The 16132-nt window shown below is 37.9% G+C and overlaps 1 protein-coding gene across 1 annotated transcript; it reads left to right on the forward strand.

Moving 5' to 3' along the window:
* Window positions 1-6974: 6974 nt before the first annotated feature.
* LOC106168269 (uncharacterized) lies at window positions 6975-13145 on the forward strand. The gene is made up of 7 exons (XM_013547278.3): window positions 6975-7412; window positions 9449-9562; window positions 10197-10280; window positions 10801-10957; window positions 11375-11480; window positions 11782-11949; window positions 12350-13145. The coding sequence occupies exons 1-7, from the start codon at window positions 7259-7261 to the stop codon at window positions 13070-13072; spliced, it is 1506 nt and encodes a 501-aa protein (XP_013402732.2). The 5' UTR covers window positions 6975-7258; the 3' UTR covers window positions 13073-13145.
* The last annotated feature ends 2987 nt before the right edge of the window (window positions 13146-16132 follow it).

Genomic DNA, 16132 nt, shown 5'->3' on the forward strand with positions numbered 1-16132 from the left:
CTAAACTATTTTACGAAAGTTCTTATCGATTCTAACTTTTTCCGTGTTCTCGTTAGAAATTGTACGTTAATTCACTTCCCCCGCTGTGACATATTTAACTGTAATTAATACACGTTTATAAATCTCTACATCTCTTCTTGACGTCAGTCCGGTATCTTAATTAAATAAAACCTATTAGTAGCCGCATTGCTAAACTTGACTTCAGGTTAATTGAGCTCGGTAGAACTATCTTGACAAACAATATCGGCTCATCGGTTTGATCAGGCCAATTATGTTCATTAATACCGGTCATTAAAATTGAATTTATTTTGATATCGGAACTTTAAAATATCCGCACCCTTGCAGAGCGCCTTGGCAAAGGCATTAGACACGATAAATTGAGCTTTTTAGTGTTCCTCATTAGCAGACTTATCTTTAAACCAACTAAACCTGTAGAAAGAGCGGAAGCCTTAAGGTTTGCCATTATTGTTTTCTTGGAAAATGTAAATTTAAAGCTCCAACGTAGGCTGCGTTCGCGGGGTTAAAGAGACTAATCTGCTTTTGTTTTAAGGGTTGCAGCTCCGAGGTCGATGAGAGTAAACTTTTTTCGCCGGTTCTAAGCGACTAGGTGTGGCGTTGTTTTACCTCAGTTATTTTGAAAGCTAATGAGTGTAGCGATCTTGTATTCTCGTTTCAAATGGCATTTCAAAATTAGGTCCTAATGCGTTCGCGGGAATGTACTTTCGTTTCTGAAATGCAGGTCTTATAGAAATATTTGAAAAGACATCAGGCGTTACTTTTTAACATTTTCACATTACACGCTCTTTATGTTTTCAGATGCACTACATCTGATTCCTGGAAGATGAACATTTAGCAATGATTTACTGTAATCGTCTCAAGCTATAAACAAGGCGTAGCAAATGTTATATTTACCGTGCTCAGTGCCACTAAAGATACACTAAAATTATTCCGCTGTTTAACATTTAAATGCATTATGTAAACAAGGTTCCTTTTTGTTTTTGTTATTTTTGTTCTACTGTTTGTTTGTGTCTTTTTCTTTTTTTCTTTTCTTTTATTTTGTATTTCATTCTTATATTTCTTTTTTTACTTCGGGGGAGTTACAATGAAAGAGGCAGATAATATCCTACCAGAGTAATCAGACCCAACGCGTTCAGTCAGCCGTACAGGAAATATCTTCTGCTTCAGAAACTATCAGCAGTGACATCGAACAAAATTACTTGCCTAATCTAAGATTTCTAAAATAACATTTTTCTGTTTCCCTATTCCGCTTTCCATTTTGCATCAGATTACGTGAAATCTACAACTGTCAACGCTAATAAAACGAGGCTCCGTTTCACGTGCATCTGCCCTCACCAATCTCGGCGTGCTAGAGAAGGTCACTTCGGGCTATCTTGGGAAGTCAAATACCTCTTTTTATTACGGAGGGTGAGGGGGCAGGTGGCGCTCTGTCTCTTCATTCAACACAGGACTTACGAGAAGACAAAATCCCAGTTACCCAATAATGTGAAGTTAAACGCAGAAAAAGCTAGTAATTTAAAGATTATTTTGATCGGGAGGGGGTTTTATTATACGTATCTGAAAGCTCCGAGCTGATATTTAGTGTTATTATATACTCAAGCATTAAAATGTGCAGTCAAAAGAGTCCTTAAAGGAGGTGTAAATATGACGGCTGCTTTGATGGTCTATAAGTCCTTAACTTATATTAAATCATTAATAAAAACAAAATTGAAAATGCTATGATAACAGTTATTTTATTCAATTTTAATTTTCCATCCTTTCGTGTAAAATTGCACTTTCCCTGAATACTGGAACATTTTTCAAAATTCTTATCTCCAAGCATTACCTTTGTGAAAACCAATCCTCAACTCAATATTATACGTGTGCCCGAGAAGGCGGCACGCCAGGAGTTCGATATGAGCAAATTAAGATTTGGTAAGATGCTATTTTCCATTACCTTCAGACATTGCCTGTCATTGAGATTACTTCGAACATCACACGACACGTGCAGGGATACCGCATTCTGCCAATCCTATTACCTTGTAATTACTACCTGTCAGCGGCACCCGGAAAGATCGTATCTTTTTTCTGTCACAAACATGCTTTTTGAGCACGGTGGGTTTTGGACTTTGTGGAAATCAGACCGGCAAAACATCGGACACACCTGTCGCAGGCTACATTGTTGTTTCTGAATTAGTGTTTGTGGCTTTGTGCGTGGGCGTGCGTGTGTGTCGTCACTTTTTTTGTGTGAGCGCGACTGCGTGTGTGTGTGCATGTGCTTGAGTATCTTCGTAGATGGAGGGAGGGGCCGCAATAAGATGAACAGCAACTCCCGGGCGAGCTTCTTCACGTTATAATAACATGTATATCCAGCAATAGCCTGCGTGGAAAGGTCCAGCAATAGCCTGCGTGGAAAGGTCCAGCAATAGCCCGCGTGGAAAGGTCCAGCAATAGCCCGCGTGGAAAGGTCCAGCAATAGCCCGCGTGGAAAGGTCCAGCAATAGCCTGCGTGGAAAGGTCCAGCAATAGCCTGCGTGGAAAGGTCCAGCAATAGCCTGCGTGGAAAGGTCCAGCAATAGCCTGCGTGGAAAGGTCCAGCAATAGCCTGCTTGGAAAGGTGGGGTACATGTATGGCCAGATATTTCACTTGTTGGATAAAACTGAAAAATAAAGTCACATAAACATTCCACACGTTTTATTACACAGTAATTTTACCTTTACAGACAGTGTTTGTTCCCTTGGAAAACAACTCTCTTTTCTGATAGATTTTACTCAATTGTTGTGTATTTTTTCCCAGAAAATTAATTAAACTTGAACCTTTGAGAGACAACTTTTTGCTTCGTATTTTGTACCCCCCCCCCCCCCCCGATATCAGAGGCTTCTAAAACAGTGTACAAAAGGGGCTTCTAAAAATAAGCAAAATTAAATGTGCCAAGCAAAAAAATTTGTAATAGACTACCAGTGCACCGTGTCGGCAGCGGGTGCGATATTTGTAGCGATATTTGTGACGTCATGGATTCAGAAAGGCGAAAAGAAGGCGACATGAGGTGGAAGGACTCATACGTATCTGGTCGCCTGGTTTGCAACCTTTGCGATGATGAATAAAATACATTGTTTTACATCATTAATAATGATTTTGAATGAAATGAGTTTATGAATGCAGAAAGTTTTATAATACTCTTGCGCCGGACTCGTAAGAATAGATTTCGTAAAATTTCTGGGAGACCTACAGGTCAGTGATCTCAGGTGACCGTCACATCAGACCAGTGAGATGATTTGCTTCTTCTTGTTAACTAGCTGTCAGGACAGTTCATCATTGGAAGAATAAATATGGCCATATACAATGATAGCTGTTACATTCACCAAAAAGATGCTCGTCCCGATACTTACAGCGTCTCTTAAGCAGTTGATGATTAACAGCAAAATGATTCATGCGTACAAAAACGTATTTGTTACAAATTTTGCTGATTGAAAGCGTCCGTATTTTTTTTTTTTTTTTTTTTTTTTTTTTTGCTTTCCAAGTGTCATTGTTTTAATGAATGTTACTTAGTATGACGAACTTAAACATACCAATGCGTATTTTTATCATTCATATTTCATCTCTTCCCCCCCATCCCGAGTTCCATAGGTACCGTTGACTGAATAGAGTGTGCACGTACGTTTTATAATTTGTTTCCTTTGTAATCAAAACTAATAAGCAAACCTATTCATGAGACTATCAAAGCATTTCATCCTTTTTATGTTATTTTATGTTATTTATTTATTTATTGAGGAGGTGGGGTATACATATGATATTTCATTAAAGAGCAAGGCTCATTTTGGACGCAATATCTTCTTTAAAATAACGAGTCCTCTGTAGGATTGGCAAAATCTGATGATAGAAAATAATGCATCATCTTAATTTTAGATAACACATATCCACTTTACTTCAAGAACACGTGCTATTAATTTCTATTTTGCACCGTTTTGATGTTTCCTCTACAGAAGACAAAGCAACAGGAATAGCGAATATTAAGATAATTGTTCGAATCCTAATATTAAGATGATTGTTCGAATCCTAATATTAAGACAATTATTCAATTAGTTATAATGATTATTTCTTAGAAAATAAAATCTTGCAACAATTAGGAAAAATAACTCCAAAAACCAAAGAAAAGGCAGGTATTTATCCTCTTTTATTCTAAGTGTTTTATCAAAAGCTCTCTTTATATAAATATCCTGTTAGTGTAATTAAAGAAGCGCATGCTTTAGGAGATGTAATTGAGATGCCTTTCCAAATGATTAAAAAGACCCACTTCTGAGAAATCTATTCTTTATTAACTTAATTGAATTAATATGCTATCTGCAATATTCAGTATTAGAGTCGATAATTCAACTGCAATCATATTACTTGCTTTGGGATGATGCCGGTCTTTTGTAATGAATTTTTCATCCACTTGATTAGTTCCTGTCGTGGCGTGCTCCTAAGTTTGCAGCAACAAGTGACAGAGAGAGGAGAATCATTTTAACCAATCACCAGGCGGAAGTCGTCGGATATTGTGATAATTTTTAATTAAATTAGTCAGCGTTGGTACGTAAAACAGGATTCGTGAATTGATACTAAGGTGTGTCTAAATCCAGTCTTGATAAATCATATTTTTCATGTTAATATTTCAGGTACTGTAAAGACGCGTTTCGTGGGTCGACTACATCCCTACTCCTGTTCTGTTTTTTACACCTTTGTGTCCAATTTTCTCATTTGGAGTTCTAATTATTTTTTATATTAAACAGGAATTTATATAGCAATATTTGCCGCTGACATTTCCACCATGAAAAGGGGGTCACTAGTATGTCGACACGCACAAAAACACCACACCAAACAATGCACAATTGTTTTATTAGATGTGGTTTAAAAGCGTGATTAAAGAAATACAGCAACATATGTCTCCATGAGACTCCCACATATATATATTCACATAATTGACACGCGCTAAGGGATAGGTTTTATTCTCATTTACAGAAAAATGGAGACTACACGCTAAACGCGGGGAGGACGATGAAAAGGCATTGATCTCAATCTCGCACAATGAGACGGATGTCAGATGTAGAACTGTGCTTGTCACGATATAGAAATGACATCGGACTCTAATGATGCCAATTACGCTATTCCCCAGAGACATATCTACTGTGGTGACGATACCCAGAAAAGAAAGAAGGAAAATAAGAATTTCGCTTTTTTATTACCACGAATATAGGTTTGTTGTTTTACAGGTTTTACAGCATGTTATCCATTGCAGTAATTTAACATGCAGCGTCCATTAATTACTTGCGTCAGTAGCCTACATGTGCTCTAGTACAGTACATTTATGACTGAAGAATATATACAGAGAGAGAGAGAGAGAGAGAGAGATTGTTTTCTTTGTCACTACCAGGAATAATACAATGTTTGAGCTCTATAGGGGTCAGTAATTCCATATCTTGTCAAATAACCTCACAACAGAATAAAGGCAATAAAAAAACATGACCATAATTTAATGGAAATAGAAAATGTTTTCCCCCGTTGGTTCTGGTACAACCGTCTCCTTTGCCTTTTCGTGGTTGTCCCGTTGTCCTTCTCATAGTTGTCCCGTTGTCCTTACCATGGTGTCCGTTTGTCCTAACCATGGTTGTCCCGTTGTCCTTTCCATGGTTGTCCCGTTGTCCTTACCATGGTTGTCCGTTTGTCCTTACCATGGTTGTCCCGTTGTCCTTACTACGGCTGTCCCGTTGTCCTTATCATGGTTGTCCCGTTGTCCTTATCATGGTTGTCCCGTCGGTTCTTCTGTTGCTGTTTTCTTGTCCTTAAAATACCGCATATGACAACGTCAAAACAAACAGTTATTTAGGTGAACTTGATATAAACGCTTTAGAAAAAAGGGATTTATTTACAAAATAAGTGGAATATGTGCAAATGAAAAGATCTAGCAACACTGTCTAACAGATAGGTACGTGAATATACCCTTAAATGTGCTTAACCAAAACTATTTCATCGTACATGCCTTAGGCAACGTCAAGTATGCTATACAAACCAAAGTCTTAAACGCAGTGGCTCTGTGAGAGGCATTGTGGTAGTTGTACGCAATAACACAACGCCAGGGAACATCCAACACAGTAGCACGACCAGGGTCATCAATCGGCAGTTGTACTGGTAGCACTAATGTTTGGCTCAGGATATGCGTTGTGCATAGTTTCAGGTTTACTTAGTTTCTTAAACCATTTTCTAGATATCATTTGCGATAATTCTGTGTTCGCTTGTTGTTTTCAAATTACCAGTTTCGTTTTTAAAAACGTGGTCATTTAAATTAAACAGGATTAATCTTTCTTTACAGTTATTAAGAAACCCAGCACTTATTAGTTGAGTCAACCAGGTGTTTGTCAGCTGTACCTGTGGCTCTAACTGTAGACAGGTGTTAATTACTGTCCTAACCTTAATTGTTGCCAAATCTGGTGATAGTCATCGTGACTGACGTGTTTAGGTTACTAATTAAATGAACGAACATTACAATAGCTACCTGTAACTGTATGGTAGTCGAAGCTCTACATTTTCATTTGTTAACAGTGAAAGTTCATAAATAGATATATTGCCAAATTTGGGTATGTAGCAAATTGGGAATCGACAGCAAATGTTAGGGAGTTTAGTTTATAGGTAGTAAAAGTGAAAGTGTGTAAATTGCCCTAGTCAATAATTTTATACACATTTCCACAAAAAAGACAAAAGAAATAAACTATGGCTTAAACGTGACGAGTTAATGTTTTATTATCAAGTCCTCTGAAAGCCGCGGTAGAGTGTAAATCGTCTTTGTGGTCTTTTAAATTAAGGAAACGGCGCTGAAATTGGTTTACGACACAGCAATGTCGTTTTTTTTAAAGATATATTTTCTTTAATGGCACTTTTAGCTTTCTTGAATCTGTTTGTTATACACTTCCGTTCAACATCTAGTTCAATTGGCGGGCACTCAACACTACATAAATTGCCCATCACCTTTCTAGGGACGTCTTCACGCTTTGTGTCCGCAAGATACAGTACAGCTTGGGCACTGGAACGCGACCCCAAACAGGTCGGGTATTGCGTGCTAAGACCAGAGACCAAGACGCCATTGAAGGATGCAGATTAATTCTCTCGTAGTTCTGAAGTGAAGAAAGCATTAAGTTTAACTTTACTTGCGAGGAACTATTTGCAGGGCACTTAACCAAAAAGACAGTTTGGGAGATCTCATCACATTGCCGACGCTGCGAGCTCACTATGAAAGTTGTCGTCTGCTGTTTGTTGGTTCTGTCACTTCAGTCTGTTCGTCGCGTTGCTTGTGTTCAGTTGACATTTTTTGCTCCGCGCCCTCAGGGTCCTGTCCAAGTTGGCGGAGCCGCATTGCCTCATACTGCCAACAGTGCACAGGAAGGTGAGTTTATGTACGTGATGTGTGTGTGTGTGTGTGCGTGTTTGTGTGTGTGTGTGTGTGTGTGTGTGTGTGTGCACGCGTGTGTGTGTGTGTGCGTGTTTGTGTGTGTGTGTGTGTGTGTGTGTGTGTGCGTGTTTGTGTGTGTGTGTGTGTGCGTGCGTGTGTGCGTGTGCCTGTGTGATCATGATAATCAGCAGACATACAGGTTTAGTCCATTCTTATGATACATCAACAAAGTGTAGTACAACGATAACAATGGTTTATGTTTTGTTGAGGAAATTACACAGGATACATTGAGGATGGGAGGGTGCAGAGGGGATCTTATCAAAAAGAAGTGCAACGTAACAACTACACTTATGTAAAACATTTGCAAATATTTGGCATTTACGAGGCGTTAATGTGCATGTAACATATTAACGCCCAATCTGTATGTAACATGTTAACGCCTCGTACATGTAAATATAAAATATTTGTAAATGTTTTACGCCTGTATTATGGGATTATGGGATGAGGTTCTCCATTTTGGTTTATTATATGTCACCGGTATATACATTGGGCGGGGGGTGGGGGGGGGGGGGTCAGTCATTAGCGCGGGAAGCGGGGGAGAGAGCTAACAGGAATGACACCCCCTGGTGCTTCTTTCCTCCCCCAACACACACTTAAACAAACACACACACACACAAACACACGCACACACACACTCATACTCACGCACACACACACACACACACACACACACACACACACACACACACACGCACATGCTGTACACACACACACCTAAACTTTTCTTCCAAGGCACCTAAACATCACGTAAATAATTGTTTTCCGTAGAAAAAATCTGTTGTAATTGTTCTATTGCCCCTAGTTTTGCTCTTATAGCTTTCTTAATCAAGGAGCAGTGGTGGCATTAACGACTGACAAAAACTAGCAGCCATCATATTCAGCAAACCATGACAAGGAGACCATGAGTTACCAGTCTATCCTATGTAATAAAAGGTTCTCTTAAACGAAAACATTCACTTAACCTCAGAATAAAATCTAAATTAATCACTGAGTAATTAAATAACCTGCGCTCTTACATTTATGTACATTTATTGTAGTTTAATTGCTAAAATGACTTCCTTAATTCTTTGATGTATAAGGAGAGAAAGTGGCTAAAGTGCGTTTACACCTTTAAGTGCTTCTTGATGCAGAATATACCAAATACTGGTTGGTTTTGTCGTCTGTCCGCTAAGAGATAGGTATCAGCTGATTTAATACGCAAATGACTTATATTCAGCATTTACATCTCCTTGACTAAATATACACACGAATCACGATGATGTCATCTTCAAAGACTTCTTAAACCAATTTTACCAAAAAAGTTATAATGATAATAACTTTATTGAGCACTAAATGCGTATATTTTAATAACATTTACAGCTATAGTAATTCCTCCAAAACGAGAGTCAAGTTTCTTTGATACTTCTTGGCCAAGATTTGGACAGTTGTAAATATTCGAACTATTTTTCCCATTTTAATCTGCAGTCGCCAGATTTCCTTTGTTTTTGGTAGCTAAGGTGTTCTTATCACATTTCTCTGAGATGTGTACATATTTAAAAATCCGTTTATCTGTCAATTCTGCTAATATTTTCCCAAACTTTTCTGTTACTTTAATGATATCACCTACATGTTCTGGTAGATGGAGTGTTCTCATCGCTGTTCTTCTCACAGTGTTGCTTGTGCATCTTCTTTTCTTGGTAACCATACAGCCACCATACAGATACGGTGCTCAACTTTCGTAATATCCTTTGTAATGAAATTTCTCTATCACAAAGACATTTGATTGGTGCATTTGGAATTTCTAGTGGTTTCAACCCTTCGCTTTGTACGGAAGCCGACAGGTGTCATTTTAAATATTATCTCGAAATTTCGAGGTAGTATCTCGAAATTTGTACAAAAATTATTATCTCAAAAATTCGAGGTAGTATTTTGAAATTTGGACCAATAAAATTCGGTTTCCGTAGTTTTGCTACAGATTACTATATTTTCAGATAACACCGCGTATGCCGGCGGTGACGACCTTGAGGAGGAGGGTCGGTTTGAAGGGACCACGATTCGTGCCGTTGACGCTGTGCCAAAGGTTCACGTGGAAACTGAAAGCAGAGGTGAAAATTTGGATTTATTATCTAGTAGTATTTCTGTAGCGTAGTACCGTGTATTAGTGCTATACTTTGGGTTTATCCAGAACACGTGAAAGGCATGCTCCCAGCAAACCTTTTAATAACGTTATCATAACGTTTCACTAACGTTTTTATTATATAAACGTTATGGTAACGTTATAAATTCGTTCTGTGTTTGCTGGGGCTGCACTACGAATACCAACAGCTAACATAGGCCTAAGGGCCGTCTTGTTCCATAGGGTTCATCTTTAAATCCATTTGTAAATAAAAAAAAACAGGCTCAAACAACACGGTCAGTATTGGGTGATTCCGTTCAGTGACGTCACACCTAACGTTTACTTGCTGCAACCGTAAGTGAACATAAAAATGGTTAATAAATTATGAAGCGTTTATTCTTTTTTTTTAATTGGAGTTGCTTGCCTTTAAGTTCTTGACAATTATGAGTTTACCATTATTGGTAGTCATGTGATCTAAGGTTGCAGAATCCACTGGTAAATGGCGGTCAACCTATATTTAAGAAATTATTCTCACATCCAGTTTGAATGTGGAAACTATTCCCTCAAAGAAAAAACAATGCTCCAACAGCAAAATGTTTGTATATTGTGTGTTTGCCTTTCAGTCCGCCTGGTGAGCTACACGAAAGCTGTGCGGATTGAAAACAGATATATTGTTCAGCTGAAGGAAGACCTACCCGAGAGCAGAGGTGAGGAAATAAACCTCTTTGTTCACCTTACCCCATCTAGAGGTCGCGGAATACTTTCATGTGTGATTTACATGTACGAGATAAATGAAACAGTAGGCGGTTGGTGGTATTAACAAAGTATGGGATGAGGCGTATCGTTTAAATTAAGTTCTCTATTAAACTTTTCTATAAAAGTTCCCCATTAAAAGACCAAACCATACATGGATGGAGGTCCGTACCCAATTTATACGCTAATTATAATATTTTCAAGTCAGAATGACGTCAACAGATTTAATTACGTCACAGACGTGTCCTGAAATGTTAACCAGACCGGAACCCACAGAGTAGGCAAACGATTGTTTTTTTTTTACTTGGTTTCTGGTGCTAAATAATGTAAAAGCGTTTTTTGTTTTGTTTTGCTATCGTTTTTTGTTTTAAAAGAGACCATTAATTACGTTGCAGAATAATGTTACTCCATACTTGCCTCAATTAATTTTTTATTTATTTGAGCTAAGCTGTAACAGTTTGCAATATTTTTCAGTCAAATCTCACCTTACCGCTGTAAGAAGTTCCCTGAAACAAACGGGTCCTCTAGTCGCCAAGGCCGGGTCACCCTTACTAGCGCTAGGTCAACCAAAGGTCGATGACGTCATCACTATTGGCAGAGTGAAGTTTTACGTCATGGAGGCAAGGCCGGAGTAAGTAACGGATACTTATGAAATTCGAATTTGAAACTGATCGACAAATTTCATAGTTTATAAGATGACAAAATATTTGGTTTTGTTTCAGATTACAAAGGTAACAGTGTTCGTTTTATCAAAATGACATCATGTAAGCCTTCTAAATGATCAGTCGTCCCAGGAATAAGATATACCTGTCTCATTTATTACATAAGAGAACACATTGCTATTTATATCGTTTATGATTTAGAAAACAAATATTGCTGTTGCCTTTGGTTTTATTTAAAAGTATCGGAGAATTGCCCAAAAGAAGATCGCGTCATTTCAGTCAGTTATAGTGGGAATCTCTTATTGTTTATCAGAAATAAGCCGCGGAACGCACGCAAATGCCTCAGGGAACGGTTTATTAAATTTTCCGCAAAACCATCATTTCAGGGACATGGACAACATCGTTCGCACCAAAAAATCGGATGTGACGACGGTGTATGAGGACACAAAGGTGAAACTCTTGGATTGCAAGAATTTCACTGGATGGCCCTGGGTAAGGACGGCTGGCGCTTTGGGAACCTTTTTAAAAACGGGTCAATCCAACAGTCCTTAATTGTTTTTGGTATTAAAATTTAAATTTGGTTTTTAGTTTAAAACTATTATTATTATTATTATTTTTTTTTTTTTTTGCATTGAGTAAACTCGTCATTGTACACGTACTCTCGATAATGTCATTGGCATAAAAGCATGGAAATCTTTTATTAATGCATTATAATGTATATTCAACGATATTATTTTTTATACTATTTCCTATTTTAGCCATGAAATGAACTAAGCTCGTCCTCCGTTTTCAGGGTCTAGACAGATTAGACATGAGGGCAGTGAGAGACTTCAGGGCGGAGAGAGATAAACGACTAATAGTAGACGGTGATGGAAGGGGTGTAGACGTCTACGTGTTGGACACAGGGATACGTGCAGACCACAGGGAGTTTAGGAAGAATAGGGGAAAAATAATACACAAGGTGCGCTTCGAAATATGCACGATGTTATATATGTACTGTATGGTTGGCGGATATTTTCTTACAAAGTCTTTGTCACATGTTTGTGACTGTAAGCAAGTTCCTTACTTCCTGATTTTTTTTAATTCTTACATCAGCTGGATGGATAAATACGTGTAGCTAAGACAAGGTACACAAGAACTGAACCGATGAAGTTTAAAATTGAATTTCTACACAATAAGCGTACCTGAGAGCTTTCGTGTAAACATTTAAAAAAGCTCTCACGGACGCTTTCAGCTTATTGTGTAGAAATTGAACAGTTTTAAACTTCGTCATTATGAGTAGCACTTCTACACATATAAACTTTAATCAAAAGAACTGAACTTTTTTTTAACTTTTGATACGCCTCTGCTATATTCTCCAGGTAGATCCAGGTATGAGTGACGGCGATACCCACGGGCACGGGACACATGTGAGCGGTCTTATTGCCGGCAGAAGGTTCGGTGTGGCGCGTCTGGCACGGGTGAACGCCATCAAGGTAGTAGACGACAAGGGAGAGGGCAGTGCTTCCTGGCTTCTCAGTGGGCTCGAACACGCTGTTAATACTATCAAAACGAAACCTAACCGTAAAGCTGTGATTAACATTTCTCTTGGATACCCCAAGTCTGATCTGATAGACGCCGCGATAAATGAAACAGTCAGACTGTATAACATTCCGATAGTGGTCGCTGCTGGCAATGAAGCGATGGACGCGTGCGAGAAAAGCCCATCGGGAGCCAGCGAGGCTATAACAGTAAGTGCGACCAGTTATCATGATATTCGGCCAAAGTGGGCCAACTATGGCCCCTGCGTGGATATATTTGCCCCTGGAAATAACATGAAAAGTTCGGTGTCAAGTGCATGGAACGCTACTGACACCCTAAGTGGAACCTCCATGGCTTGTCCTCTGGTCGTTGGTTCTCTGGCAGCGTATCTAAGCAGCCTTCCAGCGTCCGTGAAACCCTCGCCTGCAGAGTTGAAGGATTACCTTATCAAGAGAGCCACAGTTAATGAAGTCAGAAACGCGGGGAAAGGGTCTCCTAACCGTTTGTTATATGTAAAATGTTCCAGCCTGCAGGAACCACAGACTTGCGATCCTCTGGCGTAACACAAAGTTAACCTTTATTAAACTGTTCGAAACACAATCGGTATGTTAAGTAAAAACAAATGCTGCCACCAACTATCAGTTGTGAGTCTTCTTTATTTCTTCTAACGACTGGAAGTTTTCTTGTACAAACTTCAGGCTAAACTGTAAGGCTGTAAATCTCTAACTGCATAACTCTAAAACTAACGTTAAAACAACCCTCTTCTATCCCGCTCCTCTACACTACTCAACTGTCCAACTATCCTCCCTATCTATGTCGCTCCCATATATATATATATATATATATATATATATATATATATATATATATATATATATATGCGATAGAAGCTCAAGCGCATGCGGCCCGCCCTGTTTGCCCTAGGTTCTAGATTTCAGTTTTGCCAGCTTGATCTTGATTTCATATATAACCCATATCAGCAAAACTGGCTCTAGCCATGCAATACCGTCAACCTGGAGGCGTTCTTCGGCATAATTCTGCCTGGGGCGCTTCCATATTTTGAAGTCACAAGTCTCGTACGTCACAGCTCTGTGCCGCTTGAAGCTGCCTTTCCCGCCTTGCGCTTACCTAACTCGTGCAGACGAGACAAGAAGCAGAGTGGTCGACGCGGAGTTTGAAGTTTGAACTAAGAATATATTGCTATTGAAGGTCAGTGCCACAACACAAACAACTTTCTGCTTTACAAACTGATTTTTGGTGTAGCCAATGCGCAGTCCTTATAGTGGTATCGGGCATACAATGTAACTGTTAAACTTGGGATACGACAAGCACGTGTATTGTGTTTATATCTTCAGGAGCAAATGTCTTTGATGAGCAAAAAATACAAAAACACCTGGTATATCTTTTTCTTTTAAAATATATATTATTTATTTTTCAATTTACATCTTGTATACGGTATATAAAATTCAATAAAGTAAAATTAAATTCGTTTTACGCTTCATCTTGGAGTAATGACATTCAACTGCAGAATCACTGCGGAGCAGTTCTTTTTGATCGACGGAATCTTACAGTCGGTTTCCGGCCTACTTAACACAGAACGAGGCTCTCATTTTAGGACTAGGGTAAAACATTGGCTTGCGCCCTTACTCTCAATGTTAAACTGGTGAAATTTGATCGTTCATATCAAACAGACCAGAGGACAATTACTTGTGACCACCACTTTGTCATATTCACTTGGGTTTTTAGCGTCAGCCAATGGGTCTCAGGAGGATTTTCTAGAAGTGATGGTGATTTTATCAGCGATAATACCAACACCCCTCCAAAGGGCTGCAATTTCAGTTTACACCAGATACATGTTGTAATAGGCATATTTTATCGTCTGCATCGAGTATATCTGTAAACAAATACGCGTGACAACTGTTTGTTGATATTCACTTTCGTATTTAGCTCAGGGAAATGGCCATCAAACGGATATTCTAGCGTCAGTTGCGACTTTATCAACGACGGTGGTGTACGCGTACGTACCAGTTCCTAATTATAGAGTCAGAATTCTTGTATAATAAAATCATTGTCAAACAAAGAAAACCATTATATTCATAATGGTTTTTAGAGGTCTCAGTTTGAAAGATTTGATAAGCTAGAAAAGGGGGCTTAGGTAGCATTGCTCACCTGTCGTGTTCAAAGCAGGTGTCTCAAGTAATGCAATTAATGTGCTTTCAAAAAGAATATTTATTTGTCACCTCTGTGTTTTTCATTAAAATTTCTTCTTCTACTGTTGTCTGGATTATGTTTGAAGAGACTATGAAATACTTTTTTCAACTTTTGTAATTTCTGCAAAAAAGTGGAAAAATTAATTAGAGGCCTGCCAAAATTATTTTTCATAAATAAATTGATTCATCCATAATTATCCAATTAAACAAAAAGTTTTAACCAAGTTCACTCAGCTATAATGCTACTGGAAGGGGGGGGGGGTAATAATCACCAATAGCTTTGTTTTTAAAGTTTTTATCCTTAGTTTTCATAATTGGATATAATTTGAAAAACAGCAATAATGCTCTTTAAATATTCTATTTTTCTTTATTTTTAAATAAAAGCCTCACTTAAATCTTATAAGTTGTCAAAATCTACAAAACATTTTTTACTCTGATGCTAAATGAAGTTCATGGTGTTTTTTTTAGAACATAATATAAATTTATAAAGTAGTGATTTCATTTTTATTTTAAGAACATCAGACTCAATATCTCAATGATCTATAAAAGTCCGAATTGAATGCATATTTAACCGTCATAAATCACTTTGAATTCTTAAACAAAATGCAAAAGAAAAGATACAATAAAACTTGTTGACTTTAAATTTACATTATATTTCTATTTATAAGGTATGTAAGAAAGGAGTTATAAAATTCCTTGACGTACGCTGTAAACTTGTATTCTGAATTAACATTTGTACAGTAAAAAAAGCACTCCGAGAGAGCAGACCTCCGCCAATTCAGCGATTTTTGATTATTACTATTATTGATTATTGATTGATTATTTATCCGGATCACCACCAAAAACTAATCACTTAATTCATTTCCCACCTACCCTGAAAATTTCATCAAAATCGGTCCATAACTTTTTGAGTTATGTTGATGACAAACAAACAAACAGACAGACAGACAGACAGGGGTGAAAACAACCTCCTAGGCCGAGGTAATGAATTCTAATTTCTATGATATAAAACCTGTAAGCAAATATAACAGTAATGTCCAAAGGATAAAAAACTGAATCCATAACAAAAATTTGATAAGTGAGAGTTTTTATAATTGCTTTAAACTTAAGCATGGGTTAATAGATTTTACTCAGCAAACAGCTCCACCCGCTTGTTTCTTCCAGTTGAAATGTGCATTGATAGTTTTTCTTGCGTTATACTATCCTCTTGTTGAAAGCTTGCACATAAAAAGTTATGTCCAAGTTGAAAGTATGCAACTTCACAAAGAAAAAGTATTAGTTTTCGTTCCAATAGCACATTATTGCCATTTACACACTTCATAGTACAATTATTAAATGATTTATTGAGTATGTAAAAATTTTATTCCTGTCCATGATCTCAATTCTGTCTGCGGCTACATGGGTTTTAAAAAA

This window comes from Lingula anatina, chromosome 3 (assembly GCF_051362555.1).
Source record: "Lingula anatina isolate TDL-2025a chromosome 3, LinAna3.0, whole genome shotgun sequence".
Classification (NCBI taxonomy): Eukaryota; Metazoa; Brachiopoda; class Lingulata; order Lingulida; family Lingulidae; genus Lingula; species Lingula anatina.